Below are 16,843 nucleotides of genomic sequence, written 5' to 3' on the forward strand. Positions count from 1 at the left end.
TATATGAAACAGAGATGGTCCAATGGTTTTTTTATGATTTCACATGGATCTAATAGAACATTTTGCGGGGAATACGAATACGTTTAGAAATTTTATGGCTTCTAGAGGGATTTTTTGAGAAAAGTGGAAAAAAAACAAAAAAATGCAATTTATTTGAACGGTTTCTGGGGTGTCTGGGGGGGCTGAAAAGTTGTGTAGGAGTAGACAAAAACACTCCTAACATGTACCAGAAGTTTCACAAAGTTATCTGGAAAATTGAAATTTTTATGAATTTTTAGGCGAAAAGTCAATTATTGGGCCTATATCCCTATGATGACGTCATAGGGGACTGGTGACATATTTTTTGTAAATCACTATCACAGGGGTACATATGCTGTAAAAAGAGTTCGGATTGATACAACTTTTTGCAACTGTGCCAAGGCCCAACACTAACATTCTCACTCTTACAGATAGTGCCTCTTAATGCATTTTTTGCATTTTTGTGCCATAAAAATGCATTATTTTGCGTTCGTGAATAGGCAAGTTTTCTTTGTGGGTAGGTCCATTATGGAAACAGGAACAGGAAAAATTTTTGATCAAATGCTAAAAATATTGATTTATTTTTGAGATGAAGGGCCAAAAGCCACTAACACAATCGTAGAGAACAAACGAAAGCGATAAGGAATTTAGATTAGTAGGTAGACATGTTAAGAGTGAGATAATTAGAGAAGTCAAGAAGTTTAACATTATTTCTGAAACAACGGGAGGAAGTTTTAACCGGGAAAACATTAACAGGAAGGGAATTCCAACAGGATAATAAACGATTAGGTAAGTATTGAGCACCGAATTTAGAGTTGTTAGACAGGAGAGATCTAATATGGAAAGGGTGGCGTCTTAAAGACTTAAGGTTTGGAAACAAGGTAAAAAGCAGATTTGGAGAGTAAAATTCCTCAGAAACAATTATTTTATACAAGTAAACTAGATCGTTTAATAATCGTCTGTATTCCAAAGATTCCAATTCATAGGTTTCCAAAGTTTTGAAATAGGATATGTATTCAAAGTTAAACTTCTTGGAGCAGCGATATATAAACGATTTTTGTACTGACTCCAATTTTTTGATAAGACATTTGAGCGTGGGAGAGTATATCGTAGAGCCATATTCAATGAAAGGTCATATAAAAACCTTGTAGCACTTAAGCATCACTTCAAAAAAATTAATGGCTGTTTGGCATATACAACGAATTATTGTTTGCCCATTCATAAAAATAAATGTGTGTCATGGAACAGTGATAATTAGACAACTCCGAACAAACGAATTAGTATTCAACACTTTTACGATTTTGTACCGTTTTCCTCTCCGATTCACTCAACTACTAATTTATCAATTTATTTATATCAGTACGTTCATTGTAACTCCTGAGTAACTATTTTCATAAACTTACTACAAATTGTAAAGGTAAATTTTGTTTTAAAAACTCAAATTCTCACTACCTCGAAAAGAAGCTATCATAACTTTGTACACCAGGAAGCTCTAACAAAATAATTGAGTTCCCATCTGCATCGCTTCATTTCCCAAATTAGATCGAGAATTATTGAAACGAAGTTTTACAAAAACAAAAAATCTGGAGAAGACATTACACTTCATTGGATTTCTTTTTGTTCGGGTCAATCAGAAAATGATTAAATGAAACTGAAAGTTTTTTTGCTGGTTTAAACCTAAAACATTAAAATTTCAAGCATTAAAAAAAGAAACAAAACATTTGGAGGACTATCGGGTTAGACTAGAATTAGAATACCTTTTCGATTTCGTTGATTTTTCGAAATCTCACAAAATAAAAAAAATTAGTTATTAAAAAAACCATCTTCGGTACCAGTAGCGGTAGAGCATTTTTGTGACAAAAAACTTTTGAGAAATAGGAAATGTTTTTAAAAAGACTGCATTTATGATAGCGAATAAAGTAAAAGAGTGATATGATTTCATGGCCTGGTTGACAAGTAGACAAAAAAAATCGAATGTGACATGCCTTACATAGCCTCACACCCCCAACACTTTGATTACCATCCCAGCGCACATACCCTCGGCTACCCGGCCAGTCGAAAACATGGCAAAGGGAGGGAAGTGACATTTTGGGAGCTGTTTCCAAGCGAGAGAATGGGGCTTCCTGTGTTAAATCTGAGCCAAACTTTGAGAGCTCTCATTATGAATTCTTTTTTTGTGCAAGAGAAGTCCGCGCCGCACTCAAGCGGCGGCCACGCCCAATTCTCGCGTCAGTGTTCAAAAATTAAACGCAGCGTTGAAATCGGAATGGGCGTGGCCGCCGCGTGAGTGCGGCGCGGACTTCTCTTGCACAGAAAAAAATTCATAATAACTCGGCTGAAAATGTCGGGCGCACTTCAAAAATTTCAGATTCATCTATTCAGATAATTATTAACTTATCCTGAAAGTTTCAGCTAAAAAAGCACTTGCATGGTGTTGGGGTTCCCTTGTCAGAGTTCTTTTGCTCTAGGAGGTGTACTGAGAGTATATTCAGAAATTTACATTTTTTAACGCTTCATTAAACTTTCAAGTTTTATCCCTCTGATCTCTTGACCAGTGATATTCCAAACGACCCTTACCCCCACTTTTTCAAATGCTTCTCATTTTCAAGATTTCAATCATATTTGCAGTTCATAAGCATCTCAATGCCATGTTTTCAGCATCAACATATTTAGATAAAAATTCATTACGCAAAAAAGAAAAACATTAGCAAGAATCAAAGAGAAAGAGTTACACGTAAAAATCATCTGGAAAGTGTTGAAAAGAATGGAACGAATTATGCCACCGGAAAAGTGAAAGAGCACACAAAAAGAAATACAGTAAGCCTATTCAAGACGCGTATTGATTCTGAAAATTGTTATGATGATGTGGATAATTTTGAGGGTTTTGGTTGTAGAAATATGGTTGAGGTGGGGGAATGTCTTGAGAATATGGGTAAGTTTGATCTACATTTTGAGCGGGAAAATTGTAATATTGGGGTTGTTGATAGAGTTGAGGATAGTTGATATTTGGAGTATAACCAGCATTAAGAGGTGGGTAACCGGGTGGAGGGGGGAAGTTATAAAATGTAGACGGATTCTGATTGGAACACGATGGTTGCTGATCGTAGACGGGTCTCGCAGCGATCGGTGGTACAGTAGGTACAGTAGGAGGATGAGCAACTCCATTACTGCTCACACCATTCTGTATTGTCGACGCATCATAATTCAAGCCCATCAGATGATTCTCGGCGTGATTGTTCTGAAAAAATGGGGAATTTCGAGATAAGATGAAATGATACAAGTACCATTGGTGCAGTGCTGGTGGGATGGTATTCATCTGGGGAGGAGAGGGAAATTGAGGAGGAGGGTGCCTGGAAACGAGCAAACAAATGGAGGGGTTAACATGGGGGACAGAAGAAAGAGACGTCGTGGGATGGGGCCAACAACTGGTGGTACCGTAATTATTTCAGATTTAACAAAAGTGTGAAACAGAATACAGAACTGACAATGAGAACAAAGTAAATAGGTATGAAATTTTAGTTTTCAAGCTAATTTTCTTATTGATAAAGTTTGTCACAAAACGGATTGTCCGAATTACACAAGTAAACTACGGGCTCAATGTTTGTAGTTGAGAAATTTTGACGAGCGCTCTCTCTCTCTCTCTCTCTCTCTCTCTCTCTCTCTCTCTCTCTCTCTCTCTCTCTCTCTCTCTCTCTCTCTCTCTCTCTCTCTTATTGTAAAGAGTTATAGCTCCAGGGTAGTATTTAACGTTTCAATTAATCCCCATAAGTCGACAACCGTGTTTAATGAATTCTTGGTGAATACTGGCCGTTTTAAGTGGTTAGCTCAAAACCGTGCTCGGAGTAGAAAGGGCACGGCGTATAGATACAGAAAACTGGTTTGAGGAGAGGCCAGCTGGGTAATCCTCCAAAAAACGGAGCACACACAGTTTGGTGTCAAGTTAACTATTATATTTGAATTTATTATTCATGTGAATAATTGTATTCTAGTACCGCTAAAAAGTTTAATTAATTGTATAATCTATTAGATAAGTATCACTCTTAAGAATGTCTAAGTTAAAATCGGGTAATTCTTAACATATTCTCCAAGATTCTTATTTCCAACTGGAAACCTTTAAAAACTAATATGTTCTGTTGTTATTGAACGTTTCAGATTCTCTATAAGTTTCAGAAATATCTGTATTATTTAATGGATTAGTTGATGGTGTGCATCTGTTTCATCAACCTCATTAACTTGTTTAAAGCTATTCTAATTGATCGGTCAGACATTTTCCTTAACACATGCAACAAAACACCAACGAACAAAAATATGTGCCCAAAAGTAAAACTCACTCTCAAATCATCCAACATTTCCGTAATATAGAAATTGTTCGGTGGTTGTAAAAGTCGGAAGTTCTGTCGAGCAGGTTCTTCACTCTCCTCGTCTATTGTTGCTTGCCGTTTCTACAATTTCAGAAAATCATTTGGAAAAGTTACAAGCGATTGTATATCGACATCTGGATGTGCCAAACTGAAAATTTAGGACCCCGAGAGTAGCGACATTTCCGAATATTTTTTGGGAATTTTGGAACGGAAAAAAGTTCTGAAAAGTGTCGGAAATTTCGAAAGTTCCAGAATTCCCGATTTCCGTTTCGCACGTTTCCTGGCCGTCTACCCCATCAAAATTAGAAACCAACAAAACCTTTACCAGCAAAGCCCTCGGGGGTGGCACCCGATCAGTCTGTGTACTAATTTCCTTCTTTTCAGTCAACGCCTTTTCCAGACTCAACGCTGCCAACTCATCGACTTCCTTGAAGAATGGTTCAACAGTGAAGCATCCGAACAGATCAGTCAACAGAGGAATTTCACCTTGATTCGAAAATGTTTGAGCGAATTGGAGATTCTCGCTCATCGCGTTGGCTAGTTCCTGAAAAAAGAGATTTTCTGTTTCAAGACGTCGTTTTCTTTTTTGGAGTTGTGATTATAATATTCCTTGTCTAAGTTACTTACCGTAACAGTAGCCAATGACAACAGAATATGTCCATAGCAATCATTCGGTGTGGGGCTTAACCTAACTTCCTTGACAATTGAAAACAAGCAATCCGCTATTCGATTTCTCAATTCCACTATCTTCTCAAAAAGTGTATCCGACACATCCTTCGCCAGGGGATTCAAACAAATCATTGCATTCACACAGACTATTTCCTCTTCTCTCATTCCATACTCCCTGTAAACCGCTACGAGTTCATTTAGTGCCCGTTCGACAAGCCCGTTTCCAAGATGACTGAAATAAGGAATTAGTTGGGGGACCATGATAGGAGAAAGGGGATAGCTTACTAAGTGTCTTCATATAGTTTTGAAATATTTCTCGGTACATATGCAAAATTACAGAGGCATAACACATTTTCGTCTTGGCAGGCTTCGGCGGTCCGGGCGCAGAAGTTGAAGACCATAAGGGGAGCGAAGGAGGATTTGATGAGTGCTATCTGAAAATTTAGTGTAGTTTGTAGTTCAACTCTTTCTTTTTTACCTTATCATCCACCGTCAAGTGTCCCAACAATGGCGATAAGCTCTCCACCCAATCAATAGCCGCAATCAATCTCCTATACGCAATCGCACACAACTCATCATTTCCAGCCATTCGATATGCTTCATATCTCATTTCCGTTCGTTTTCCCTTCAAACTAATTGCTGTCTCCACAATATCCCTCAATTTATCGATCCCTTTGAGTGGATACAACTTCGATGCCTCCTGCTGAGTGTCTCCTTTCATTACTTTTGTCTCAATATTCAACAAAGTCATGAGTATAGTTCTCATCTCGACTGTCATCTTCTTCATCCATTCCTCACGTGTTTTAGTGGTCCTGCCACGATCAGTTAGGTCACATGAGGCTACGGTAGTTGTGGGTTTACGTGGTTTTGGAGGAGCGTCTCGGTTTGGGCGGACAACTGGAATGATGGACTTTTCTAATTGAACTTTTCAAGGTTTCAGAGAGTTATTAAAAAAGAATGAGATTATTCTACCGTACTACGAAAGTAAGGGGTAGAAAAATATATTACTCACAAGCAGGATTCATCCCTTCTCGAAGGCACTTGTTGAATCGACAACTCCTGCATTGTATTTTTTCTGAAAATATTATTTATATAGTTGAAAGCAATGTTACCTAGTTTGCCTGACCGCCAGTTTGCCATTTTTCAAAATGCTGAAATGGTGAGAAGCGTTTTCCCGTTTGAAGTGCTTCTTGAATCATAACTGACTGAATCAAAACTAATGTGTTTCGCTTTTGAAAACTGCTCACTTTGAACAAAAGTTTCTGTTTTAGCCAGTTTTTTTAAAGGTTTTCGAAAATTATAAACGTTGGCATAGTATGCACTGCAAAAACTGCACAAAAACAATTCAAATGACAATATTGAGCTGCCTGACACCGGCTGACCACTTTATTTTTGAAAAATGAATTCTTGACTCGTCTTTTTCGTTTGATCTTCTTTTTGAAATTAGAACCGATCGGACACCAAGAGTTTTGATTAGAGCGCAATTACGAAAAAACCATTTTTCCAATAAATAGTTGAAGTTCAAACCAAAACCTAAAACACTACCGTTTCAAATAACTCATTTCCTTCCTGCATTTTTTCAATTCATTAATTTATTTGTCAAGTTAGTTGATGCCAACATATACACACTCAACTCCAAATCAAACTCACGCAAAACACTAACTGTACACTCTCCAATCGCTGCACATTCCAACTGATCCGCCTTGAGAAGTGCTCGACGGAAAAATCCTTTACATCCGACACAGCTGAGAGCACCATAGTGGTGGGCAGCTTTTTCGGCTTCGTAGACCTAAAATTTTAAAGTTTTTTCCTGTTTTTAAAAGTTTTTATTTTGTGCTGACTGGTATAGTTTGGGCTGGTATTGTTTTACACACCATACCTACGTTCTGATTCAAAAAGTTAGGCCATCTCATGAGAAGTCTGATTCAAAACCAAACAACAAATATTTCTCTATTCTCCGTTCTCTTCTCTTCTCATCGGATTACCGAATTGAGGGTAGTTTGCACCATCATCGAATCAGTCAATTTTTTTTTTTTTGCAAAATCACGTGGACAAATTTGTTGTGTATTTTGACAACATTTTCTAGTTTGGGGAATTTCAGATATGTAGCATACTTTTAGTTCAAATTTAATTATACGGAGAAAATAAAGAAACTTACTTTACAAAGATTCAAGGAGGCACTGGAGCTACTTGTACTTAATGGATTGCTGTCTTCCGTTTCTTCATCGGAATCTGGAAAAAGAAAAAAAAAGATGTTTCAGAAAAGATGTTTCATTGACTGCTTAGGAATTACTCCTTACTATAATAAGCAGATAGAATAAACTTACCATTCAAAGTGATCACATTATTTTCGGCGGTTCTATTTGCATTTTGACCAGAAGACATCGATTGAAAGACTAGAAAATTTTATAACTTGGCCCCGGGGGGTCTGGAAAAAAGAGATGGGATAATTCTAAAAGAAGTAGCAGTGTGAAAAAATAAAAAGTGTTGAAACAGGTTCATGGAAACAGTGGAAAATGTATTGTTTTGGCAACTTCTCCGAATCGACTCACTTATGCATAATTGCGTTTTTAACTTTGAAATAGTGAATTTTCTAATTAAACTGAAATTCTGACATGCTTCAAAAGAAGCTACCTGCCAGCCAAAAGTTACTGTTTGTGGTGATGCAGATAAGAAAACTTCTCATATCAATAAATGTTTTCCATTCGTGAAAATGAATATGCTTTATCTATCAGTGAAAATGAGACAACTCCGAAAAAACTAATGATCATTCAAAATTTTTGGATTGCACCGTTTTCCCTCCGATTTATTCATTAATTTATCGATTAATAATATACTTCAAAAACTGTATTATAACGGCACCCCCTCCATGCTTCCATCCTCAAAATTCACCACTAGAACGATTAGAATAAAATTTATATAACTCCTGAGTAACTATGTTCATAAACTTTATAATTTTGAATAGGTAAATTTTATTCGAAAAACTGAAATTCTGACTACCTCCAAAAGAAGCTAGCAAGAACTTTCTATACTAGTGAGCTCAACAAAATAATTAAGTTCCTAACTGCACCACTTGCTTAAATCCAAATTAACAGGAGAATCAATGAAACAAAGTGTAACCTCTGAACGGAGCTCTTTATCTGGGTCGATGAGATAAATTAGGTGTTGGGCTTAACAAAACTTTCTTGAAAATTGAAATCACGCAATCCGCTATTCGATTTCTCGGTTAAATGAAACTGAAAATTATTTTTTGATTTAAACGAAAAATGTTAAAATTTCAAACTTTAAAAAAATTGGAACACTATCGGTTTAGATTAGTTGAGTGAGAAAATTTAACTGATGTAGTCAAAAATAATGTTTAATTTATGGGCAGGCCAATCCGACCATGTCTGCTTGAAAATAATTAAATAAAAATTCATTACGCAAAAAAAGAAAAACATTAGCAAGAAAAAACAAATGGAGGGGTTAACATGGGGAAGAGAGGGGAGGGATGGAGTTGGATAGAGTGTCATGCATAACAGTTTCATTAAACTATTTGCTCATATGTTTTTGACTAAAAATACAGATAATGTCACAAACGAATTAACAGAATCAGATCATTCGTATCTTTAGTCATGTATAGTAAAGTGGTGAACCGGTGAATCTACATTGACAAAAAGAGTAGAAATAACCGACAAACCACTGGTGGTACCGTAATTTTTCTATATTCATCAAAACTGTGAAACAGAATACAAAACTGACAATGAGTAAAAAGTAAATAGATATGAAATTTCAGTTTTCAAGCTAATTTTCTTGTTTTTAAAGTTTTCCACAAAATAGAAGACTGCCCAATTTCGTCAATTAAACTAAGGGCTCAATTTTTGTAGTTGACAAATTTTTATGATCTCTCTCTAGTTGTAAAGAGTTATAGCTTCACGGTGTTATTTAACGTTTCAAGTGATCCACATAAGTCGACAAACGCGTTTTAATGAATTCATGGAGAATAATTGTCAATTTAAGTGGTCAGCTCAAAAAGTGCTCAGAGTAGAAAGAGCACGGGGTATAGATATTAAAAACTGTTTTGAGAAGAGGCCATCTGAGGTATCCGTCGATGGCGGAGCTCACAGATTGATATCGAGGTAGCTATTTGAGTTAATTATTTACATGTGAAAAATATCTTCTAGCTCCGCAAAACAGTTTCATACAGTTAAAGTTTCTTTTCAACGTTTTGCATTATTTATTTATTGAGAAGAACTACTCTCCAAGATTTTTATTTCCTACTGGAAACATTAAAAAACTAATTACTATAATTCTATTGATATTGATTAGTTTCAAATTCTCTGTAAGTTCATGACCTACATATCTGTCTTAGTACGGCAGCAAAATTAATTTGCTAATGACAATGTAAACCAGTTTCATCAACTTTACAAATCCGTTTGAAGCTTTGATTTTTAGTAGTTATTGTTTTTTTGGAGTCTAAACATGTTTTCTACTTTTCCAATTAACACATGCAACAAAACACCAACGAACAAATATGTGCCCAAGAATAAAACTCACTCTCAAATCATCCAACATTTCCGTAATATAGAAATTGTTCGGTGGTTGTAAAAGTCGGAAGTTCTGTCGGGCAGGTTCTTCACTCTCCTCGTCTATTGTTGCTTGCCGTTTCTGCAATTTCAGATAATAATTTGGAAAATTTAGACGCAATTACTTATGGACTCCCAAAGTTTAAATTTAATGATAAAACTTTCAAAATTCCAAAAAAAAACCCTTACCAACAAAGCCCTCGGAGGTGGAACTCGATCAGTCTGGGTACTAATTTCCTTCTTTTCAGTCAACGCCTTTTCCAGACTCAACGCTGCCAACTCATCGACTTCCTTGAAGAATGGTTCAACCGTGAAGCATCCGAACAGATCAGTCAACAGAGGAATTTCACCTTGATTCGAAAATGTTTGAGCGAATTGGAGATTCTCGCTCATCGCGTTGGCTAGTTCCTAAAAAAAGAAACTTTCTGTTTCAAGACGTCGTTTTGGTTTTTAGGTTCGTTATCTAACTGTTCTATGTTTTTGATCAATGTCGTAGTAACTCACCGTAACAGTTGCCAATGACAACAGAATATGCCCATAGCAAACATTCGGTGTGGGGCTTAACCTAACTTCCTTGACAATTGAAAACAAGCAATCCGCTATTCGATTTCTCAACTCCACTATTTTCTCAAAAAGTGAATCCGACACATCCTTCGCCAGGGGATTCAAACAAATCATTGCATTCACACAGACTATTTCCTCTTCTCTCATTCCATACTCCCTGTAAACCGCTACGAGTTCATTGAGCGCCCGTTCGACAAGCCCGTTTCCAAGATGGCTGAAATATGGAATGAGTTGGAAAAGATCGGTCTAGCCTGCTTACTATGTATCTTCATATAGTTTAGAGATATTTCTCGGTACATATGCAAAATTACAGAGGCATAACACGTTTTCGTCTTGGCAGGCTTCAGCGGTCCTGGCGCAGAAGTTGAAGACCATTAGGGGAGCGAAGGAAGATTTGATGAGTGCTATCTGAAAATTTGGTGTAGTTTGTAGTTCAACTCTTTCTTTTTTTACCTTATCATCCACCGTTAAGTGCCCCAACAACGGTGACAAGCTCTCCACCCAATCGATAGCCGCAATCAATCTCCTATACGCAATCGCACACAACTCATCATTTCCAGCCATTCGATATGCTTCATATCTCATTTCCGTTCGTTTCCCCTTCAAACTAATCGGTGTCTCCACAATATCCCTCAATTTATCAATCCCTTTGAGTGGATATAACTTCGATGCCTCCTGCTGAGTGTCTCCTTTCATTACTTTTGTCTCAATATTCAACAAAGTCATGAGTATAGTTCTCATCTCAACTGTCATCTTCTTCATCCATTCCTCACGTGTTTTTGTGGTCCTGCCATGATCAGTTAGGTCACATGAGGCTACGGTAGTTGCGGGTTTTCGTGGTTTTGGAGGAGCGTCTCGGTTTGGGCGGACAACTGGAATGGTGGACTTTTAAAATATACATTTTTAAGGTTTCAGAGAGTTATTAAAAAAATAATGAGATTATTCTACCGTTCTGTTTTGCGTGAGGAAAAAAAGAAGTAAAAATACTCACAAGCAGGATTCATCCCTTCTCGAAGGCACTTGTTGAATCGACAACTCCTACATTGGATTTTTTCTGAAAAATTGATACATTTGGAAACGATATTAATCTAAATATCTAGCACATAAGCTACTAATTTTTCAACATGCTAGAATCATGAGTTGAATTTTTCTGTTTCAAGTGCTTCTTGAATTATATCTTTTTAGAAATACTAATCGTCTTAGGTTCTCTTTGTCCAACTTTCCTATTTCCGCTAGTTTTTATTAACGTGTTCAAAACTCATCGAACGTTAAAAAGTATAATATTGATAATATTGAGCTGTCTGACACCGAGCTGACTACTTTTTCGAAAAATAAACTTTCGACACTCTTTTTATATAATAAACGAATCATACTGCGTTTTTCCCGTTTCAAGTTATTTTTGAAATTGGAACCGATAGGATCAAAATTAATGTCAAACTTCGGACAGTTGATTAACTATATTTTGAAGTCGTCAGTTCTTGCTATTTATATTTGACTATTCTAAAACGGGCGTTATGAAGTTTTTTCGGCCCATTTGTACGAAATTTCTGTTTCAGTTTGTTTTTATTTAATTGTTTGAAACTGATTGAACATTGGATTCGTAGATACAGAAACGCGACAATGATGCTAAAAAATATGTGTTTAAAAGAATGCCATTAGAGCGCAATTACTAAAAACCATTTTTCCAATAAATAGTTGAAGTTCAAACCAAATCCTAAAACACTACCGTTTCAAATAACTCATTTCCTTCCTGCATTTTTTCAATTCACTAATTTGTTCGTTGATGTTTTAGTTGATGCCAAAATACACACACCCAACTCCAAATCAAACTCACGCAAAACACTAACTGTACACTCTCCATTCGCCGCACATTCCAACTGATCCGCCTTGAGAAGTGCTCGACGGAAAAATCCTTTACATCCGACACAGCTGAGAGCACCATAGTGGTGGGCGGCTTTTTCGGCTCCGCAGACCTGAAATTATTATTTATTTAAATTTACTTTTTTTTCTGTTTTTAAAAGTTGTTATTTTGAGCAGACTGGTGTAGTATGGGTTGAATTGTTTTTCTTTATTTCTCCAAAGTTAGACCACCTCCTCAGAAGTCTTTTTTAGAACCAAACAACAAATATTTCTCTATCCTTCGTTCTCTTCTCTTTTCATCGGATTACCGAATTGAGGGTTGTTTGCATCATCATCGAATCAGTCAACTTCTTTTTTTTTCAAAATCACGTGGACAAATTTGGTGAGTGGTATTGACCAGTTGTCACATTTTCTAGTCCAATATGTAGCATATTTTTAGTTCAAATTTAATTATACGGAGAAAACAAAAAACTTACCCTACAAAGATTCAACGAGGCACTGGAACTACTTGTACTTCCCAGATTACTGTCTTCCGTTTTTTCATCGGAATCTGAAAAAAAGTTGTTGTTTCAGGCTAAATTTTTTTTTGAAATTTCTGTTTTTAATTCACTTACCATTCAAGTTGATCACAATATTTTCGACGGTTCTATTTACATTTTGACCAATTATTGGATGTTCAAAAATTTATGTGAATGATCATCTTCCCATTCATGAACATAAATCCGCTCCAGGAAACAGCTGATTTCAGTTTTTTGTTCGAATTTCCTCTCCGATGCACTCATGCATAATTATGTTCTTAAACTTATCATAACTTTGAAGTGGTGAATTTTCTAACAAAACTGAAATTCTGACAAACTTCAAAAGAAGCTACTTGCTAGCCAAAATCTAACTCATTCGTGTTCATTAATTTATTACAATTTTGAATAGGTAAATTTTATTTTTAAAACTCAAATTCTGACTACCCCCAGATGAAGCTAGCAAAATATTTCTATACCAGTGAGCTTTGTGTTTATTAATTTATTATAATTTTGAATAGGTAAATTTTATTCGAAAAACTGAAATTCTGACTACCTTCAGATAAAGCTAGCAAAAACTTTCTATACCAGTGAGCTCAACAAAATAATTAAGTTCCTAACTGCACCGCTTGCTTAAATCCAAATTATCAGGAGAATTAATGAAACAAAGTTTTACAAAAAAAACGGGAAAAGTCGGGTTTGGATTATACCGAGCATTTTTACCGTTATCGTCAATGAGAAAATGGGTAAATGAAACTGAAAATTGTTTTTTGATTTAAACCAAAAATATTAAAATTTCAAGCTTAAAAAAGAAAAAAATTTGAACACTATCGAGTTAGACTAGTTGAGAAAAACTCATTTTCTGTTTCATTGGTTTTCCGAAATATCACAAAACTGAAACAAACGATTAGTCATCGGAAACAAGTAAACACATCCGGCCAAAATAATGTTTAATTTATGGGCAGGCCAATCCGACCATGTCTGCTTGAAAATAATTCGATAAAAATTCATTACGCATAAGTGAAAAAACATTAGCAAGAATCAAAGAGAAAGAGTTACACGTAAAAATCATCTGGAAAGTGTTGAAAAGAATGGAACGAATTATGCCACCGGAAAAGTGAAAGAGCACACAAAAAGAAATACAGTAAGCCTATTCAAGACGCGTATTGATTCTGAAAATTGTTATGATGATGTGGATAATTTTGAGGGTTTTGGTTGTAGAAATATGGTTGCGGAGGGGGAATGTCTTGAGAATATGGATAAGTTTGATCTACATTTTGAGCGGGAAAATTGTAATATTGGGGTTGTTGATAGAGTTGAGGATAGTTGATATTTGGAGTATAACCAGCGTTAAGAGGTGGGTAACCGGGTGGAGGGGGGAAATTATAAAATGTAGACGGATTCTGATTGGAGCACGATGGTTGCTGATCATAGACTGGTCTTGCAGCGACCGGTGGTACTGTTGGTACAGTAGGAGGATGAGCAACTCCATTACTGCTCACACCATTCTGTATCGTAGAGGCGTCATAATTCAGTCCCATCAGATGATTCTCGGCGTGATTGTTCTGAAAAAATGGGGAATTTCGAGATAAGATGAAATGATACAAGTACCATTGGTGCAGTGCTGGTGGGATGGTATTCATCTGGTGAGGAGAGGGAAATTGAGGAGGAGGGTGCCTGGAAACGAGCAAACAAATGGAGGGGTTAACATGGGGGAAAAAAGAGGGACGGAGTTGGATAGGATCTCATGCATTGCATTTCAGCAAAACGATTTGTTCAAAAGTTTTTAGAGTTTTTAAAATTGAGATTCGACAACAAATCACCAACAAAATCAAGTAATTTCCGTGTTTAATCCACCAACCACTGGTGGTACCGTAATGTTTCTAGATTTATAAAGTGTGAAACATAATACAAAACTGACAATGAGAACAAAGTAAATAGATATGAAATTTTAGTTTTCGAGCAAATTTTCTTATTGATAAAGTTTGTTACAAAATGGATTGTCCGAATTACATAAGTAAACTACGGGCTCAATTTTTGTAATTGACACATTTTAATGAGCACTCTCTAATTGCAAAGAGTTATAGCTCCACGACAATAATTAGCGTTTCAAGTTATTCATATAAGTCTATAATCGTGTTTTACTGTACTTTAAACAAATTTGGATGTTTCAAATTCTCCAAAAATTGTCGAGTTACCTACTTGCGTTAATTAATTACTCAGGGATAAATTATTTTCTAGCTCCGCGGAACAAAAAAATAGTTGATCCAGCGTGAAACGGTAAACCAGTTGGTATAAATACGTTGCTACGAAGTATACTCAAATATAAGTGCTGGTGGCACCGTAACTTCTCCAGATTTAACAAAATTATGAAACGGACTACAATACTGACACTAAGAAAATTTTTTTTGTTGTTTTCAAGCAAATCTTCTTAAAAATAAAGTTTGTCACAAAATAGAAGACTGCCCAATTTCGTCAAGTAAATCAAGGGTTCACTTTTTATTCATCATGATGAGCTATCAATAAACCTGGTACGATCTTTATGAAAAAAGTAATTCACGGAGAATAGTCAGCCCGGGTCGGCCTATAAAAAATGTAAACAAATATAAAGGTCACCCACGTTAGATTCAAATATGTTTCATTTGGGATTCCATGACGAATTTTTAAAAAACTTTACTACTTTTATTATTCGTAACACACTTAAAGCTAATTTTTTCTCTTTCAAATTCTCCGTAAAAGATTCAAGTTAATTGTTAGCGTCTATTGGACCCAGAATTTCTTGCTCCGCAAAACTTTTTAATTAACTCTAAAAATTATACTTCAACGTTCTGAGTAATTGATTGGTAAGCCCAACAAACTAATTTTGAAGTTGAAATCGGATAATCAATGGCATACTTTCCCAGATTTTTATTTCCAACTGGAAACTTTCAAAAACTAAAATGTTCTGTTGGCATTGTATGTTTCAAATTCTCTATAAGTTTCAGAACTATCTGTATTATTTTATGGATAAGTTGATGGTGGGCACCAGTTTCATCAACCTTATAGATTTGTCTGAAACTATGCTATTCTATCGGGGTGGGTAGCACATGCAACAAAACACCAAAGAAAAAATATGTGCCCAGAAGTAAAACTCACTCTCAAATCATCCAACATTTCCGTAATATAGAAATTGTTCGGTGGTTGTAAAAGTCGGAAGTTCTGTCGAGCAGGTTCTTCACTCTCTTCGTCTATTGTTGCTTGCCGTTTCTACAATTTCAGATAATCATTTGGAAAAATTATAGGTGATTACTGCTCAATTTTAAATTGAAAAAAAAAACCAAAACCACTCACCAGCAAAGCCCTCGGGGGTGGTACCCGATCAGTCTGCGTACTAATTTCTTGCTTCTCAGTCAACGCCTTTTCCAGACTCAACGCTGCCAACTCATCGACTTCCTTGAAGAATGGTTCAACAGTGAAGCATCCAAACAGATCAGTCAACAGAGGAATTTCACCTTGATTCGAAAAGGTTTGAGCGAATTGGAGATTCTCGCTCATCGCGTTGGCTAGCTCCTGAAAGAAACTTTCTGTTTCAAGACGTCGTTTCATTTTTTGGGGATTATGATTATAATATTTCTTGTACAAATTACCCACCGTAACAGTAGCCAATGACAACAGAATATGACCATAGCAAACATTCGGTGTGGGGCTTAACCTAACTTCCTTGACAATTGAAAACAAGCAATCCGCTATTCGATTTCTCAACTCCACTATCTTCTCAAAAAGTGAATCCGACACATCCTTCGCCAGGGGATTCAAACAAATCATTGCATTCACACAGACTATTTCCTCTTCTCTCATTCCATACTCCCTGTAAACCGCTACGAGTTCATTGAGCGCCCGTTCGACAAGCCCGTTTCCAAGATGACTGAAATGAAGAATGAGTTGGGGGAAAACAGTCCAGATGGCTTACTATGTGTCTTTATATAGTTTAGAGATATTTCTCGGTACATATGCAAAATTACAGAGGCATAACACGTTTTCGTCTTGGCAGGCTTCAGCGGTCCTGGCGCAGAAGTTGAAGACCATAAGGGGAGCGAAGGAGGATTTGATGAGTGCTATCTGAAAATTTGGTGAAGTTTGTAGTTCAACTCTTTCTTTTTTTACCTTATCATCCACCGTTAAGTGTCCCAACAATGGCGATAAGCTCTCCACCCAATCAATAGCCGCAATCAATCTCCTATACGCAATCGCACACAACTCATCATTTCCAGCCATTCGATATGCTTCATATCTCATTTCCGTTCGTTTCCCC

General features: G+C 36.3%; 2 protein-coding genes across 2 annotated transcripts; both read right to left on the reverse strand.

Moving 5' to 3' along the window:
- Window positions 1-2,845: 2,845 nt before the first annotated feature.
- Window positions 2,846-7,433, reverse strand: GCK72_012642 (uncharacterized protein; the record flags this gene model as incomplete). The annotated part of the gene is made up of 11 exons (XM_053729274.1): window positions 2,846-3,256; window positions 3,303-3,368; window positions 4,350-4,460; window positions 4,705-4,923; window positions 5,007-5,280; window positions 5,334-5,482; window positions 5,527-5,945; window positions 6,061-6,123; window positions 6,699-6,837; window positions 7,207-7,280; window positions 7,376-7,433. 11 exons carry the CDS (start codon window positions 7,431-7,433, stop codon window positions 2,846-2,848), a joined length of 1,983 nt encoding a protein of 660 aa, XP_053584046.1.
- A 773-nt stretch (window positions 7,434-8,206) lies between these two features.
- On the reverse strand, window positions 8,207-16,827 carry GCK72_012643 (uncharacterized protein; the record flags this gene model as incomplete). Its single annotated transcript, XM_053729275.1, has 15 exons — window positions 8,207-8,284; window positions 9,585-9,695; window positions 9,803-10,021; window positions 10,118-10,391; window positions 10,437-10,585; window positions 10,631-11,049; window positions 11,169-11,231; window positions 12,012-12,150; window positions 13,827-14,117; window positions 14,164-14,229; window positions 15,688-15,798; window positions 15,883-16,101; window positions 16,183-16,456; window positions 16,502-16,650; window positions 16,696-16,827. The coding sequence occupies 15 exons, from the start codon at window positions 16,825-16,827 to the stop codon at window positions 8,207-8,209; spliced, it is 2,694 nt and encodes an 897-aa protein (XP_053584047.1).
- Between the last annotated feature and the right edge of the window lie 16 nt (window positions 16,828-16,843).

The sequence above is a fragment of the Caenorhabditis remanei genome, chromosome IV (assembly GCF_010183535.1).
Source record: "Caenorhabditis remanei strain PX506 chromosome IV, whole genome shotgun sequence".
In the NCBI taxonomy this organism is placed as follows: domain Eukaryota; kingdom Metazoa; phylum Nematoda; class Chromadorea; order Rhabditida; family Rhabditidae; genus Caenorhabditis; species Caenorhabditis remanei.